Source organism: Gadus morhua, chromosome 6 (assembly GCF_902167405.1).
Source record: "Gadus morhua chromosome 6, gadMor3.0, whole genome shotgun sequence".
NCBI classification, from domain to species: domain Eukaryota; kingdom Metazoa; phylum Chordata; class Actinopteri; order Gadiformes; family Gadidae; genus Gadus; species Gadus morhua.
In genome coordinates this window covers 21,700,682-21,718,212 of record NC_044053.1, presented here as the reverse complement: position 1 = coordinate 21,718,212, position 17,531 = coordinate 21,700,682, and the positions used below count along the sequence as shown (strand labels likewise).

The 17,531-nt window shown below is 48.9% G+C and overlaps 1 protein-coding gene across 1 annotated transcript; it reads right to left on the bottom strand.

Moving 5' to 3' along the window:
- Positions 1–305: 305 nt before the first annotated feature.
- On the bottom strand, positions 306–17,488 carry anapc5 (anaphase promoting complex subunit 5). Its single transcript, XM_030359267.1, has 17 exons — positions 17,009–17,488; positions 16,830–16,909; positions 16,637–16,740; positions 16,306–16,546; positions 16,068–16,134; positions 15,661–15,762; positions 15,116–15,306; positions 14,800–14,881; positions 14,595–14,687; positions 6,844–7,025; positions 5,238–5,373; positions 4,843–4,917; positions 3,889–4,010; positions 3,681–3,788; positions 3,210–3,357; positions 2,855–3,017; positions 306–1,507 (listed from the first exon to the last, which is right to left on the bottom strand). The coding sequence occupies exons 1-17, from the start codon at positions 17,204–17,206 to the stop codon at positions 1,302–1,304; spliced, it is 2,298 nt and encodes a 765-aa protein (XP_030215127.1). The 5' UTR covers positions 17,207–17,488; the 3' UTR covers positions 306–1,301.
- Between the last annotated feature and the right edge of the window lie 43 nt (positions 17,489–17,531).

Below are 17,531 nucleotides of genomic sequence, written 5' to 3'. Positions count from 1 at the left end.
CGGGTTTGTGATCACAATCCCGCTCTGAACCGGTCGGGAGTGAGTCAGTTTGAGATGAAGGGATTATTCTGATTTGGTTTTTGACTTGGATTACGGGCTGGGAGGGGAGGATACTGACTGTGGGTCCAGAGGGTCAGCTGGGGTGGTACTAAGAGGGTTCACGCTAGACTTTTTCTTGGGCGGAAAAAATGTCCGACACTATTCTAGAATAACGGACATTTGGGATATCTTCTGGACGTTATTCACTAATAATTAAATAATCACAAAGTCCACATTTAAACGACAAACGACGCAAACTAAGTCGCTTCAATAAATGCCATTTATTAAATTAGCCTAGGCAAAAAAACATAACAGCCATTCAACTTCATGGCATGGAAGTGCTCCGCTGCTTGCGAAAAGTTGAAGTCTTTCAACCCCGGCCCAAGGCTCGATATGCGCATCAGCCTCGTCACCTTTTCCTTAGCTAGGCGGTTTCTGATAGATGTTTTAATCCTGTTTTGGAGAGAAAAGCCTCGTTCCGCAGGAACACTGGACACGGGGATTGTACTGGCGAGACGCGTATCGGCCGAATTTTTCGCGAGAGAAAACCGCCGCCAAGTTTTGATTTGTCGCGCCACACTTTCGCCGTGCACAGGCGAGCGCGCTCACGAGGATTTGTGCCGCGGCAAATTTGCTCGAGTTGAAATATTTAAACTTTGATGCGAATTTCGCGTGATGACAGCCAATCAGCGTTCAATTGCGTGGCCACTGAGTGACATGCGTATGCATGTGCGGGTGCACTGCGCACGTTCATGAATGCACGTTCGTGTTTGCCTCCCTGGTGAGATCTGCCAGGAACCGCTACTGGTTTTCATATGCTACTGATTAATTCATACATAAATGCGAACTTCTTTCTTTTTTTCTCGGACATGTGGGCAGCTTACATTTTATTATACCGGCCATGCGTGCGTGCAATCGGCCAATGTCCGGCTATAGCCGGCTAACGTGAACACTGTGTACTAAGCAACATTAACCAGAGTGTAAGAAAACACGGAGCTGAGGAAGATAGGACAAGATCTCCATCTAGCGGTCCTATACGCAAATACCGGGTTGGAAATAGACTGAAGCACTTAAGGTAGTGTACTAGTGTAACACAAATGGAGATGAAACAATACATAAATTCATAAGCCGTGTATTGAATCGTATACGTTTTAGTCACAAAAAACCATTCAATCCTCGCAAAGAAACGATCCACGGGCTCGGCAGATACATTCTATCTTTTAGTCCACAGATGCAAAGGGTGCGGTCTTCGCAGCCGGGGGTCAGAGCCTCATGTCGGTGGGCGCCCTGGGGGTCTGCAGCTCGCGGTCCAGGAGGTGGAAGAGCATGGCGCAGCGGTTGCGCTGGGCGGTCTGCCCCAGCGAGCTGTGGAGACGCGCCTGCAGGTAGCGGACGTCCCGCAGCCGCTCCTTACAGTTGAGGGTGGAGAAGTAGGAGGCGGCCTCGTCCAGAGTGTGGATGGCCACGGCTGGTTTTGACAGGAGGAAGAGGAAGAGTGCCATCAGAGTGTGAGAAATCAGGAGGAACCAGTTTTGCATACTAGAAACATCCGGCTTAGGCTGTGTCTACCCATGCGTTGAGGAAACGCACTCGCGAGGAAACCTGCAAGGTTCGCAGTAAAAGCGCGACAGACTCTATCAGACTTGACCAAGTTTTATCAATGAGAGACAACCATTACAGAAAACAGGGTTCAACATGGGTAACAAATTGTCAGAATCATTATGATGACGATGTGTGTGAGGTTTTGGTTTTTCGTCATTACCCTTTTTTTCATCATAATCATTGTGATTTTCCATTTTGTTTTTTATCATAATCATATATGATTATTAGACCATGCAAACTGCGAGGAGTTCCCCACACCAGTCTTTGAAAATTTTACAGAGTCATTTAACGTAAATACTATTATGAAATATATATATATATATATATATATATATGAGTATACTATAATTTAAGCGTTTTTTTCCCCAGACCCACTAGATCTCTCTCTCTCTCTTTACTGTTCTTCCTTGGTTAGTGGGCACGAGACAATCGCATTAATGATAACGATTGGGTAGATTAACTTGTCAAGGTAAGCCAATCAGAGGTAGTTATTTGACACATTTGATCATTTAAAAATGTACTTGAAAGTAATGCAATAGTTACTTTACACAGTAACAAGTTACTTTTATAATTTGTACGAGTAACTAATTGAGTTACTTTTTTAGTGAAAAAAAGTAACTCAGAGAAGTAACTAGTTACTGTAACTGATTACTTTTTTTAAGTAATTTGCCCAAAACTGTTGATGACACCTTCCTTTCATCAACTTCTATTCGAGCACCGCCATGAAAGTCAACACTTACGCCGATTGCAATCAAGATGAATGAACAATACACAGATAGCGATCTGATCCGACAGGTCTCTGAATGTAGTTTACCACAATGGATGCAGTCAGGTCTTCGTGTCGAAAAACGTGAACAGGCTGCCACCTCCGCTATGTCCTACAACATGTACAATATCACTGGTGACTATGCAAAAGATACCTGATTGTGATTGATTAAACTGATCTATTTGCAAGCTAGAAAATCCCCCTTGGTGCGATTCAAATAAAATGTTTCTTTTGCAAAATGGAAATTCCTACCAGTGCCTGCCACAATACAGGCCAGCCCAGGCTACCGTGGCCTTTGGAACGCGAGTTCTGAGAGTTTCTCAGTTGGTTGCCATAAGCCCATTCCGCTAGCTGCTACCGGATCCTACACATTGGACCCTTCAATAAAACTGTTGTGAAACAAGAGCGGATGCTGGGCGGGGTGCAGGGGGAGGGGGCGGTCCTCACCTGCTTGCTCTCGTCCGTTGGGCCGCGTGGCGACCAGGGCCATCTGACAACGGGCTGCCAGCATCAGCGCGCGCCCTTTGTCCATGATGCCGCCGTGGGCCAGGATGGGCTCCAGGGCCTCGTGGAGGACGCTGAGCGCCTGCTCAGGGACCCCCAACATCAGCTGGGGAGGGGAGACCGGACAGATGCAGGAACAGCACATTAGGGGGGGGAGGGAGATTCACATTCCACCTTCTGCTCTTTCATCTCTGCATCCATGAAAAGTGATAGTTTGCATTGTATACATTTATATCTGAACCACTTGCACCGATAACACTGTGCATGTTATTGTGTTGGTTGCTGTGGGGGTGCAGACCTGGGTGAAGGCCAGGTGGAGGAGGGTCCTGGAAGCCAAGGCCTGGAGGTGGTGCTTGCGGGACAGGGTCAGGGCCTGCAGCAGCAGGGGAAGCCCTGTGGAGAAGTCTGAGGACTCCCAGTGGAGCTCCGCCGTGGAGAGCAGGACCCTGGAGGAGACACAGGTCCCAGCCAACCCAAGATGTTACTACACACACCCACACCCATATACACACACAACCATACCAATATACACACACACACACAAACATACTAATACGCACACACGCATCCTAATAAAGATGTCAAATATTAAATAAACCATATTAATGGTAACAAATAATGTAACGAAATCCACCAAGATCTACCTGATAAAATACATGTTGCCTAGTCTCACACACACACACACCCCCACACACACACACACACCTAAAAGAACATGAGGACTTCCCGCTGCATATCGCCCCAGACCCCGCGGCCCTCTTCCTCCTACCTGATGATGGTCTCGGTGCACCTGGTCTTCTCACAGTGCACCTGGAGCTTCTGCAGGATGCGGTACGCCTCCGTGGTGCGGCTGAGCGACTTCAACACCTGGGCCTTCCTGTGGGGTGGGGTGGTTGGTCAGGCTGCACACTGTGAACAGATGGAGGAACAGCCACGCCAGACAGGTGTGTGTGTGTGGGGGGGGGGGGTTGGGGTACCTGTAGAGACCCTCTGTCTTGTTCTGGGCCCTGATGGCGGGGACCAGAGGCTGGGCCAGGTGGTACTTCCCGTCGTTCATGTGCTTCTCAAACTGGATCTTCAGGTCACACAGCATCCAGAGCTGAGAGGAGAACACAAAGGAGAAACCACAGAACAAAAGTGGATTTTACTAAAGGGATCCAGTTTTTAGTCTGAACTAGGGATGGGCACGAGTAGTAAATTTCAAACTCGAGTGATCGAAGGAATTCCTCGAGGATCAATCGAGTACTCGTTTAATCGAATCTATTTTTAGAATGCAACGCATCTGCAGCAGGAATAGGCCTGATGATGAACGGCAATATTACCAACCAAACATGTAATGCTTATTCTCCATCAAAACAGTCAGAGTTATCAGAGTATTCATTATTTATTTTTGCAAACGTTCAAAACACATTTTCCTTACAAAAATTAATAGGCGTCTCACAATTTAAATCACGTCGAACCAAGGCCTGTAACGGTTTAAACAAACAAAAACGAAACAAGTAGCCTAACAATTGCAAATAATTTAAAGCTGCAAATAAACGGCAGCAAATGGACCATGGAAATACTCAGCGTTGCTTTAACCGCCATCTCTTAACTTTTTGAATTCTGGCGTGCCTGCACACGGCACGGCTAGCGCCACAGAAATTTGATACATTTAATTTTCTTTGTGCCCACGGCATGCGTTAGTGGCGCCGCACAGAAAATTGATACATTTGCTTTAGAAAACTTTGTTTGTGTGTGTATATGCAAAACCGAGTTCATTTGTAACGAGGAACGAGTACTCGAGTAATCCATTCCTCACGCCCATCCCTAGTCTGAACTAAAAGGTGGGTTGTTTCGCTTGGCGAAATCCAAACCCCCCGTTGAGCCTGTATTCAGCTGGCTCAGCCCAACTGTGATCCTGTTTGGTTCGTCTGTGTTGCGCCACTTACTTTGGCGTGTTGCGTGTGTGGAGGAAACTGCTCCTTGAGGTGCTTGAAGATCTCTGTGGTGCCCCCATAGAGGCCCTGCAACATAAACAATACAACCAACAAAAACATTGATAAGATATGAGATTCCACCCACTCCCTCAACAAGCCCATACATGAGAGAGCCTGATTCATTTATTTCCATTTCCTTTATAGCTGCACTAATGGGGGGGGGAAAGAGAGAGAGAGAGAGAGAGAGAGAGAGAGAGAGAGAGAGAGAGAGAGAGAGAGAGAGAGAGAGAGAGAGAGAGAGAGAGAGAGAGAGAGAGAGAGAGAGAGAGAGAGAGAGAGAGAGAGAGAGAGAGAGAGAGAGAGAGAGAGAGAGAGAGAGAGAGAGAGAGAGAGAGAGAGAGAGAGACCTGCTCAGCGTGCAGCTCAGCCAGGTGGCAGAGAGCCACGGCGAAGGCCTCCGTGTTGTTCTGCGTGACGCCGAAGTTAACGGGCTCCAGACTGCTCATGTTGAGAAGCAGCTGGGCCTGCTGCTGGGCCATGGTGCTGCAGAGGAAAACAGCAGAGCTGAGATCAGTACCCCATGGACACGGCCACCACCGTACCAACACGTGGCACACTCTGGTGGCTCCTCCATGCACGTGCATTTAGACAGGGAGGTTCATCATTTGTCTGCTATCAAACATATTACATTATATACATATAACAATGGCGGCTGCTGGTCCGTCAAAGAGGGGAAGCTCATTTTCGGCCTACATCCTATAAATTGTCAATTTATTTATAGGTAAATTCTGCTCCCCATCCTTTCAAGGAAATGCTGTGACTCTGTCATACAAACTACTAGAAACTAGCTGTCTTGACTTGACCAATCGCCTCTCATTGGCCAGCATTCTTAAATGGCATTGGCCCATTGTGGGTGTAGGACTTGAGCCGCTTTAAACAGGAGAAGCTCCTTTCTACCCCTGCAGATGTAGCTCCAATTGTTGCCACTTATGATATCAGTTTGTAAAGCTGAGGCATTGCACTGTCCAACTGTGTTTTTAAGAAACACCAAGAAACCACAGAGCACTCACCCTGCAAGTCCTGATCTGATACAGGACTCGAAGTTCATACCTCAGGCGGCCTGAATCAAAGTGATGGCCGAACTACCGAAACGATATTAAACTCAAACAAGGACATTTGGGAATTCTGTTAAACTGAAACAAGTAATTGTGTGTATAAGTGTATGAAATGTATGATGAAAATTGTCGAGCAGTTTCGCCAAGCAAATATCAAGAAATAGGTTTCAGTTTGCCTTTGACTCGCTTACAAAATCTGCGATGGGACTGAGCTGTGGACTAAAGAGAGCTCCGGCGACGTTTTATCCTTCAAAAAAGGTGTTGCGGGCCCATTGAAGTGGATGAACGCTGAGCTTCAACAGGCGAATGCACTGTGACACTACGGGAATGTATGAGAAGGAAATTTAGTCAGTCAACCTGCGATAAGCAGCTGTTCCTGAACGAACTCGTCTTCAAGATGTACGTGTTCTAACGCAATGCAATGTTAACATAACAGTATATATTTGTCCATTCAATTTTTTAATTTTAGGGGAAGCTGAGCTTCCCTTGCAATCTTAGAGAAATCACCACTGACATAAGCATACAACTAACTAAAGTAAAAGTAACTTATCATAATGTTGCATTAGAAACGACATCTGAATTGGGACTTGGACACTAGGCACGCTTGCACACAACTATGTAACCATGTTCATGAATACAATGAGAGGCGGTAGTAGAAGTAGCATCCGAGTAATTGCAGTAGTAACGTTTCCACATCCAAAGAGAGGCTTGTTAAACAGCTTTGAGATGTGAGTCGTGGGCTCAACCAATTGAAGGCATCGGAGGGACAGCATGGGAGGGAGGGATAGCACGGGAGGGAGAGATAGTATGGGGGGAGGCAGGGCTTGGGAAGGAGGGAGGTAGGGCGGGGCATGGGAAGGAGGGCGGGGCATGGGAAGGAGGGCGGGGCAGTACCGACCTCTTGCCGTACATCCTCCATATGGAGATGGTCTGCGCCAGGCTGATCTCGATGAGCTCCGAAAGACTGTGCTTCCAGTGCAGGATGTCCGTGTCCTTCAGCGCGTCCATCAGCTCGTGGGCTGACTTGCCCTGGACCGCCCCCTGCTGGACCAGCGACTGGATGCCCAGAGAGGCCAAGTACTGGAGAAGAGAGAGCAGTTAATGAGCGGGGTGGACTGATGAGCACATACTAACAGTGCAATTATTTGTTTCATGTGAACTAACACTGTGTATTCACATTGGTAGTAAAGGAAGTGTGTGGATGTGGATTGAAAGGTACAATATGCTATACTTTTTAGTTTAAAATGTGCTCTCAAGAAGAACTCATTGAGATTCAGACCACATATTTGATAGAAATTTGTGGAATTTCAAACATCCGTTATATGGATGTTGGAAACTCAGGATTGATTATATTAATGAATTTGCTCAGCCGTCTTCTCTGCAGGGAAAAGCTTACATCAATCCTTCCTCCCACGCATGGCCATGTTGTGGTTCAGAATGAGCACGGAGAGGAGGGGATATGCACAGATGGTCTGTTGTCAGTGTGTTGGAGAGAGGGAGAGCGAGAATGTCGGATTCCATGATTGATAGTGGGACCAATACATTGACAATCTTTTAACAATTTGAAATGGGTGCATTCATATTTCATTGTTGCGCTTCATGCAACATATTTTAGTATATATCTTACTGTGCAGGGATGCTGAGAAAGCAGTGCCAAATACAACTTCAAACTGTGGATTAATTGCAATATGGGGCTATGAGCGTACCGTTTAAGGGTAACAAGGTGTTAATACTCATAAGGAATCCCCCATTGTGGCTAGTGGTCATTCTGCTTTTCTATTGAACCGAGAAAGTAAAACACAGGTGTGGAGGTAGGGCGGCGTCTGGCCTGCAGGGGGAGTATGGAGCACCGGGTCCGCTGGGGTGATGGGGTCTGATTGCGGACAGGTGTCTGCAATCTGACCCAATCAGGAAGTGTGTATTTATGTGCCTGCTTGTCTTTCAGTCAGGGGTTGAGAGAGAGAGAAGGAAGACGCTCTCTGCGAGGCAGAGAGAGCGTCGTAAGACCATGAGATGGACGGATTGAACATTGACCGTTGTCCTTTTGTTTGTGTGACTTTGTTTGTTTAACCCGAAGTGGAAATAAACGGGAGTTCGCTCCATTTCCACAAAGAAATGTGTCCTGACTCCGGTGAACCCGTTACACTGGAGCCCAATGTGGGGCGGAGTCAATTATGGATCCATCGTCATTGGCCAGTGTCCTCGGACACCTGGCACAAACAGCGGAGCGTCAGACCCAGCTGCAGCTGGCCCAGAACGAGGTCCTGGTGGAGCTGGCCCGCTCCTTGGCCACCGACCGGGAGGCCATGCGGGAGCTACTCGGCTCCGGAGAACGCGGCGGGGTAACCCGACCGTGGCGACATATATATGTCTCCAAGATGGGGGAGGCCGACGACCCAGAGGCCTTCCTGGAGACCTTCCGGGGGGTAGCCGAGGTCTCCGAGTGGCCGCCGCAGGAGTGGGCCCACCGTCTCCTGCCGCTGCTGACGGGAGAGGCCCAGCTCGTGGCCCACAGCCTACCAGCGGCGGCCCAGAAGGACAGCCAGGGCTATCCGGGACCGGTTGGGCCTTAACCCGGAGGAACAACGCCGCCGGTTCCGGGCCCTGGCCTTCAACGACGGCGACCGGCCCTTCACCTACGCCCAGCAGCTGCGGGACCAGGCGAGGAGGTGGCTGGGCCCGGAAAAAAACACACCGGAGGAGATAGTGGAGCAGGTGGCCCTGGAGAGGTTCGTCGAGGGGCTTCCGACCAGAACATCAACCTGGGTCCGGTACCAACAGCCCGGGAGCCTCCCGGCGGCCGTCAACATCGGAGGGCCACCTGGCTCCCCCTCTGTCGGACCGACGACCGCCGAGCCCGCGGACCGGTGCAGCAGCTCTGCAGCGGGACAGGCCCACCCCGGGGCCGAGGGCGAGATGGGGGGGGGTCCCAGTCCGGAGCAGGCACATAGTGCACCTTCCCACCCCGTCCGCAGACGGGCACTCAGACGGCAGGGGAGGCGTGTTGGCGGTGCAGACGGCCGGGCCACCTTCAGCGGGACTGTCCGTTGATGGAGGTGGGCCAGGTCGTCCGCGTCACCGGTGCCCCGGTTCTTCCCCACGGTCCCGGCGAGGCGTACCGTATCCCGGTGAGGGTACAGCGGGGTACGTACCAGGCGCTGTTGGATTCGGGGTGTATGCAGACCATGATCCATCAGCGCCTGGTGCGATCCGAGGCATCGATAGAGGCATCGAGCGTTTCGGTGAGATGTATACACGGTAGGGATGGGCGTGAGGAATCGATTACTCGAGTACTCCTCGTTACAAATGAACTCTGTTGGTGGACAGGCAAATTCGAGTTTGCACATACACACACAAACAAAGTTTTCTGAAGCAAATGTATCAATTTTCTGTCGGCGCCACTAACGCATGCCGTGGGCACAAAGCGAATGAAATGTAATCATTTCTGTGTGGCGCGTTCCGTGCCGTGTGCAGGCACGCCAGAATTCAAAAAGTTAAGAGATGGCGGTTAAAGCAAAGCGCAGCGAAGAATTGAAATACTTTAAAGAAATGGATCATAAGGTGAAATGTAAAATATGCCAAGCGAAATCGAGCTCCCAGAAAGTACTATGCGGCAACATATGCTCCTGAAACACAACGGTGAGTTCGGGAAAGCAGACCCGCAGCAACCGAGTGTGTCGGCTATATTCACCGCCGCAAGACGCAGCTGTAATCCCGGCCGTGTAGAGAAGATCACAACGCTGAGTATTTCCATAGTCCAATTGCTGCCGTTTTATTGGCAGCTTTAAATTATTTGCAATGATTAGGCTACCTGTTTCGTTTTTTTTTTTTTTTAAACTGTTACAGGCCTTGGTTCGACGTGATTTAAATTGTGAGACGCATATTTATTTTTGTAAGGAAAATGTGTTTTGAACGTTTGCAAAAATAAATAATGAATACTCTGATAACTCTGACTGTTTTGATGGAGAATAAGCATTACATGTTTGGTTGGTAATATCGCCGTTCATCATCAGGCCTATTCCTGCTGCAGATGCGTTGCATTCTAAAAATAGATTTGGTTAAACGAGTACTCGATTGATCCTCGAGGAATTCCTTTGATCACTCGAGTTTGGAATTTACTACTCGTGCCCATCCCTAATACACGGGGATGTTCACACGTATCCCTTGGTCCCTATCGAATTTCGTTATGGGGGGAAAACGCATAGAGTCAAGGCGGCGGTTAGTTCGAGCCTCACGCACCCCCTGATTCTAGGGTTAGATTGGGCTGGGTTTCCAGGGGCGGTTAGCGAGTCTACGGGGGTGCGGACACGACAGATAGGGACATGTAGGTCATGCGCTGTGTTCTGCGCCGATGCAAGGGTGTCCGACGCTGATCAGGAATCGGGGGAGGAGGCGGGAGGTTCTCAACCCGAGGTCTGAGCGCCGAGATTCCCACCGGTGGACGATTTCCCCCTCGAGCAGTCCCGTGACGCTACTTTACGCTCAGCCTTCGACCAAGTGATTGCTATTGATGGTTCGAGGGTACAGCCAGACGCAGTGCTGACTCACCCACACTTTGTGGTCATTAGGGATAGGCTTTATCGGGTGGGTCGTGACACCGAGAGTGAGGAGATTGTTACCCAGTTGCTGGTACCCAGGAGCCGCCGGGAAATGATTTTCCAGGCGGCGCATTACAACCCAATGGCGGGCCATTTGGGGTACGAGAAGACACTAAACCGGATAATGGCTCGATTCTATTGGCCGGGGATTCGGGCGGAAGTGCGTAGGTGGTGCGCCTCCTGCCCCGAGTGCCAGTTGGGGAATCCCCCCGCCATCCCCAGGGCTCCCTTGCGGCCCCTTCCCCTGGTGGAGGCCCCATTCAATCGCGTGGGCATGGACATTATCGGGCCATTACAACGTCCCGTACAGGGGTATCGATTTGTGTTGGTCCTGATCGACTACAAACCCGATACCCGGAAGCAATTCCGTTGCGCAATATCTCTGCGAAGAGTGTTGCGCAGGCGTTGTTTCATGTCATATCGCGGGTGGGAATCCCAAAAGAGATTCTCACTGACCAAGGCACCAATTTCATGTCACGCACGATGAAGGAACTTTACGGGTTGTTGAAGGTCAAGGCCATCCGCACGAGCGTCTATCACCCAGCCACGGACGGCTTGTGTGAGAGGTTTAACCGGACGTTAAAGTCCATGATCCGGAAGTTTGTACTGGAGGATGCTCGAAATTGGCATCAATGCCTAGACCCTCTGTTGTTTGCGGTGCGGGAAGTTCCTCAGGCTTCCACAGGGTTTTCCCCGTTCGAGTTGCTCCATGGGCGCAGGCCCAGGGGCGTCCTGGACCTCATTAAAGAAAACTGGAAGGAGGGGTCCAGCGACAGTAAAAACGGAATCCAGTACGTCATTGACTTGCGTGCAAAGCTCCACTCACTCGGGGTAATGTCACGTGAGCATTTGCACCAAGCCCAGGAGAATCAGAAACGCCTGTACGACAAGGGGACTAGATTACGCAATCTTACACTGGGGGAAAAGGTCCTCGTTCTGCTGCCCACCTCTAGCACCAAATTACTCGCGAAGTGGCAAGGTCCCTTTGTGGTCACAAGGCGAGTCGGGAACGTGGATTACGAGGTAGTGCGGCCGGACCGGGGCGACTCCCGACAGATCTACCACATCAATCTGCTCAAAAGGTGGATTGATGTGGTCCCGGTCGCGTTCGCCACGACACTACCGGAGGGAGAGGAGTTCGGACCGGAAGTCCCTACTCCGGGGCCTGTCCCTCCGGTCGGCCGAGGAGAGGATCTGCCGGGGAGTCAGGCGGCTGACGTGGGCAGTCTGCAGCTCCAGTTCGCCGATGTCTTTTCGCCCCTGCCTGGTCGCACCCCGTTAATAACTCACAACATCGAGACGCAACCCGGGTTAACGGTGCGGACACGTCCCTACAGGCTGCCCGTCAACAAGCAAGACGTGGTACGGCGCGAATTGGCTGCAATGTTAGAGTTGGGCGTCGTCGAGGAGTTCCACAGTGACTGGTGCAGTCCCGTCGTGCTGGTGGGGAAGCTGGACGGGTCTGTCCGGTTCTGTGTCGACTACCGTAGGGTGAATGCGGTGTCAAAGTTCGATGCCTAACCAATGCCTTGGATCGACGAGTCAGTGGACCGGCTTGGCATGGCCACGTATTATACGACCCTGGACTGCACGAAGCGCTACTGGCAGATTCCGTTGTCTCCAGCAGCCCGAGAAAAAAACTGCGTTCTCCACTCCGCTCGGTCTTTACCAGTTCAAGGTGGAGTAGGTTTACGGCCGGATGGGTCCCCGGCCTGTGTCGGGCGGTGGGGGTATGTGGAGGTGGGGCGGCGTCTGGCCTGCAGGGGGAGTATGGAGCACCGGGTCCGCTGGGGTGAAGGGGTCTGATTGCGGACAGGTGTCTGCAATTTGACCCAATCAGGAAGTGTGTATTTATGTGCCTGCTTGTCTTTCAGTCAGGGGTTGAGAGAGAGAGAAGGAAGACGCTCTCTCTATCACCCCAGCGGACCCGGTGCTCCATGCTCCCCCTGCAGGCCAGACGCCGCCCCACCTCCACAACAGGTTTTTGTAAAACTACAGCAAGACATGGATGAATGACCTCTTCTTGCCAAGCAGACAACCCCGGGTTTGTATGATGAACACTCTGACCGCTCAGCCAAATGATCTTCAAGGTCCCTGCCACCAGAATCCACATTAACACTATCCTACATCTGTACATTCTGATGTACCACAGTTGTGTTTCCAAGATGTGTACCCAAAATAATGTGTGTGGTAAGCACTAAAAGTGACTACACCCCATCCCAACAAACCCTCCAATGAATATTGACCTATTCAACAAACTTCATCTGCCAACTCCCTAACACACAATATTTGGACTGTACAGGTCCACTTCAGTAAACACATGTCCATTCTAACCAAAATGATTTGTGGTGGACGCTGCTAAAAAGGTAATAAACCAAAACAAACCCCAAACATTTGGCAGTGAAACGTGGCCAGATTGAGAAAGAAATTAAAGGTCCCATGTCATGCTACTTTATGAATGCTTTTATATAGCCGTTAGTGGGTTCCTAATAAGTACTTGAAGACGGTCAAGAAATGCAGCCTTGGTGCCGAATTACAGCCACTACGAGCCAGTCCCACAATGAGCTTTCCGCAAACGTGACGTTTTTTAGAGGCAAGTCAAGGTGGAGGGTGGTGGTGTGGCCCTGAGCAGCTTGTGGCCACGGTACCATGTGCTCGTGTTTACAGTGGATGCATTGCAATGTCGAGGCGCACACAGCTTTTGGCAGTGTTCCGTAAAGTATTCTAGAACACTCAGGGTGCTCCGGCGGCAGTCCTGGAGCTCTATATCTAAATAATATCTTATCATGCATAGATATCTATATCATATGATGCATATTATCACGGCCAAAAGCTGTGTGCGCCTCCAGACGATATTATGAATCTCAAACGACTGCGTCGGGTTCTCCGATGTCTCTGGTTCTTCCACTTCCACATGAATCTGAAGTAGACTGAACCGCGACATGGAGGAGAAAGGATTGTAGCCTCACTGCCTGCTGCTGAGGCACCGGGCATCGGGGCTCCGGCGGGAGACAATCGCAGGCTACAATCCCCTTCTCCTCCCTGTCGCGGTTCATGTTCTCCAGGGAGTCAAAGCCAAAGTTCCTTTCTCCAAATTCATTCCCAACCATGGCTGAGATAACCCCCATTACGAGTCTCATGAGGAAATACCAGAGACGTCAGAGAACCCTGGTTATGCGGCATAACACCAACAGCAGAACGGTTATCCAAATAACAAAGAAGTGTACTGTATAACACGTGTTATAGTGTGTGTATTCTCACACACACACGCACGCACGCACGCACACAAACTTTCGTAGCGCATTGTCTAATTGGCGGGCCAAAATCTCTGGGCGGGCAAGGCAGAGAAATGGGAGGTAACTTGGCCCCTTAAGACGACATATGGGGTGAAATTCGAAATCAGAGCATCTGAGCTTTCATTTTTCAAAGGTGGAGCAGGATACCTAGTGCTAGTTTTACACTTAACGCCATTTCTAGCTACTGGGGTACCATAGGCAGGCTAGGGGAACTCCAAATAATGTTGGAAAACCTCATTAAGAGAAAAATATAAAGCGAATAATAAGCGAATTAGGCGAAATATTCATTATCATATCTTTAGTTAGCATAGCAGCTAGCGATTGTTTAATGTCTTCACTCTACCTTAATTAACTACATACAGCATTTGCAGAACAACATGGGATGTTTGTTCTGTTCTTCGTTGCAATCCAGACATGAGTAGGGATTATTATTCAGTCTGCAACACTGAAAATGTCTATGACCACCCACCGTTTCATTTTGCCCGCCTAATACTTTCAGAAAATTCAATGTTATTAAATCTAGAGGGTTTGCATTGTGCCGTGATGCTAATGGAGATGCTTTTGAAAGTATTTCGGTTTAAATAAAGCATTAAAACAACGGCAAGGACCTTTAAGTCATCGACCATTCAGACAATCCCTCCCACCTCCATTTTCAAAACAGCACACTGCTTTAAGAAAGGTGTACACACAGCAGGACAGCATCTGTTGAGCTACAGATCCACTAACTCCCTCCCGTCAGGACCCTCACTTCCTACCGGCAGGCAGAAGTGGGCGGCCATCTTCACCGAGTCCTCTGTCAGCACCGAGCTGTCGGACCCCTTCATCTGCTCCAGCGTGTAGAGCCAGCTCTGAAGAATGGAGCGAAACACAAAGACGTGTGAAGAAGAACCACCACAGAACCGGAAAAACCTGACTGAGATTTTATAACGGATAATAACGGATATTGTTGTTGTTTTTTACCAGGCAATGCTGAAGACACACGTGGTCGTTGGACTCCTGGGCGATGCGGATAGCCTCTTGCAGAGCAAGGTCAGCCAGTTGACTAAATGCCCATAAAAGAGGGGTCGAGGGTGAATAAGGGACCCACTTTAAACTACACAGTGACTAAACATGACCATTTAGTCCTTAAGCAGAAACGTTCATCCAAAGTGAATTCAGAATCCTGTCATTCAAAAGCAAGTAGGGATTAGAACTCTTGCTGAAGGATCGTTTAAGGTTAGGCTGTGGACATTGGGGATTGAACCCGCGTCAAAGAGTCGAACCCCTTTGTACTCACTAGTGGCCGAAGCGGCAGTGGAGGCTGGCCAGATTGAGCGCGGCGTAGCGAAGACTGCGCCCGTAGCCCTCGTCCCCGTTGCTCTTGCCCTCGCTGCCGGACAGGATGAGGCGGTCGAAGTAGTGCAGCAGGCTGTGGGTGGAGATGTAAATGTCCTGGACCCGCATGCTGTTCAGGTAGTTCAGGTAGTGCTGGGGGGCCATAAGATGAGGAAGAAATGGAGGATGAACTAAAGACATAGTGAAAGATTTATCACCGTATCATGTGCTGAGTCTCTGTGCAGTTACAGAGGGTATGCCTTTATTAATACTTTATTTTTAAAATATTACTACTTATACAATCTTCATTCAAGAATGTATATGTTAACAGTCTCAAAATCCAGTTAATGCTACAAAGAAAACAAAAAGATAATGCCGCCAATTAATGCAGCAAAGTAGTCTGTTCATTCATAATAAAATGTGACGAAAAAAACCTAGAACAGCAACTCCTGAACGACGCGTGTTAAACTGAGGTGGGTGGGTCAGTGGATCGGAACAGAGTCTCACCGCCTCAGCGAAGTCGGGGTTGAACTTTAGCATGTTGTTGAGCTCCTCCTGGAGCTTGGCAGGCCTCAGGGCTTTGTTGTCATCGTTCTTCAGGAGGTATGCCTTGGAGGAGGAAGGTTTTTCATAAACTGCAGTTTACTATTTACCCCTGATATAGGCTTCCTCTAGTCTGACCCAACGCGTTGCTTTTACCAGGTTAGATCCCTTACTTCTGTTTGCAGCCAGCCATTGGTCCCTCAAGACGCCCATCTCAAGTTTATTTTTTTTGTGTCAAAACCGATCTGCCCAATCACAGCCACCCCTGCCATAAGGTTGTCCCGCCCAAACTGAAGGTCCGTCCTACACCCCCTCTCATTTATAAGCCCACCGTTAAAACCAAAGTTGTATCCCTCCATGATCTTACTCACCTGTTTGGCAAGAAAGTATTCCGCTTGTTTCTGTGAGAGGGGACCTCTGCTGACTGGATCTTCATTTCTAACGCAAAAAGTCCTCGTTAACCAAACAACCAACATGTACACTTTAAACCATAATTTAACAGTACCTCTGCTTAGACTCTCCTAGCTTTGGTTCAGCTCCACACTTGCATAACTTAGGTCACATCAAGTCACGCCCATGTTAAACTTGATAATGAAAAGCATCACTAACCGAAGCTCTGATATAAGCAGAGGGGAGTCCAACTCCCTCTCCATCTTGTCCCCAATGGTTACTTCAGTACTGGTGAGGTCCATATCCGAGTCATCGGCGACAAACGTCGGCACCCCCATCTGCCCATCGACTGGCTTGGCGTCGTAAACGTGATAGTAGTGCTGCAGGGACTTGTATAGTTTGTACACCTGGCTAAAGGAAAGCTTGTTGTAGGCTAGGAGCATGTGTCTAATAAACAGACCTAGGAAAGAGGAAGACTTGGTCGTTTTAGGAATAAAGACAAAGACGAGTCTAAAGAGGCATTTCAAATAAGGATGCATGCTAAACTTACCGACAACACTTGTTTTATATGCCTCAGAGTCAAATGTCGGATTAGGTAGGGTTGTGAAGAAGAACTCCATGTCTTTAAGTTCTCCATCAGCCATCTCATTCAACCTTTGATGAAATGTAAAAACATATGTCACACTGCAAACAGCAGATGGAAGACAAAAGCTGAGACACCTACATGAGAACATTAACGTTACCTGATTTTTACAGCGAATGCAGTTTGAGGGCAACAATCCTCGACAGTTTTAAGGAACTGTCCAAGTTGCAGGTCTGGACCCTAATGATGATCCCAAAACGAAAAAAACAAAGACTCAGGTAACGAGAACCATTGTAGTATTTTTGAATACTTGCATATCACCTACTGTGTGCAGTGTACCTGTTGTAAGGGCAAAATCAGTTTGTTGAGCCGTCTTTTTTCTTGCAGAGCGATCTTGGAAGTTGTCATCTCGTACAGCAAGGAAAGGACGGAGATTTTGTACGGCGTCACCCAGTCTTTAATACCGAACACATTGGCGTGAACTACACCATTTGTCATCATGGGGTTGAAATATAAACTCTCGTGTACGCTTGCCATTGTTTAAAAGTGACTCGTTCTTTGGCATAAAACGAAATATTGATGTGCGAATATCTGATGACAGATAATCTGGTTTGCAGCCTTGAGATACTAGTTGGCCATCAACCAGCTCCAGCAAGCTTAACCACTTGCATTGAAAGGACCTGGATAAAAATATGTAATAATACATCTACATACAAGTACATACATACATCTGCATACGAGGCCAACTACTTTGCCCGTGTCATTGTATTTCATGTGATAAAAAAAACCTCCGGTCCATTTTGAAATACGTCACACATTCCGGAAGCCCGACCAATCGAGCGCAGAACACTCGATATGCCAT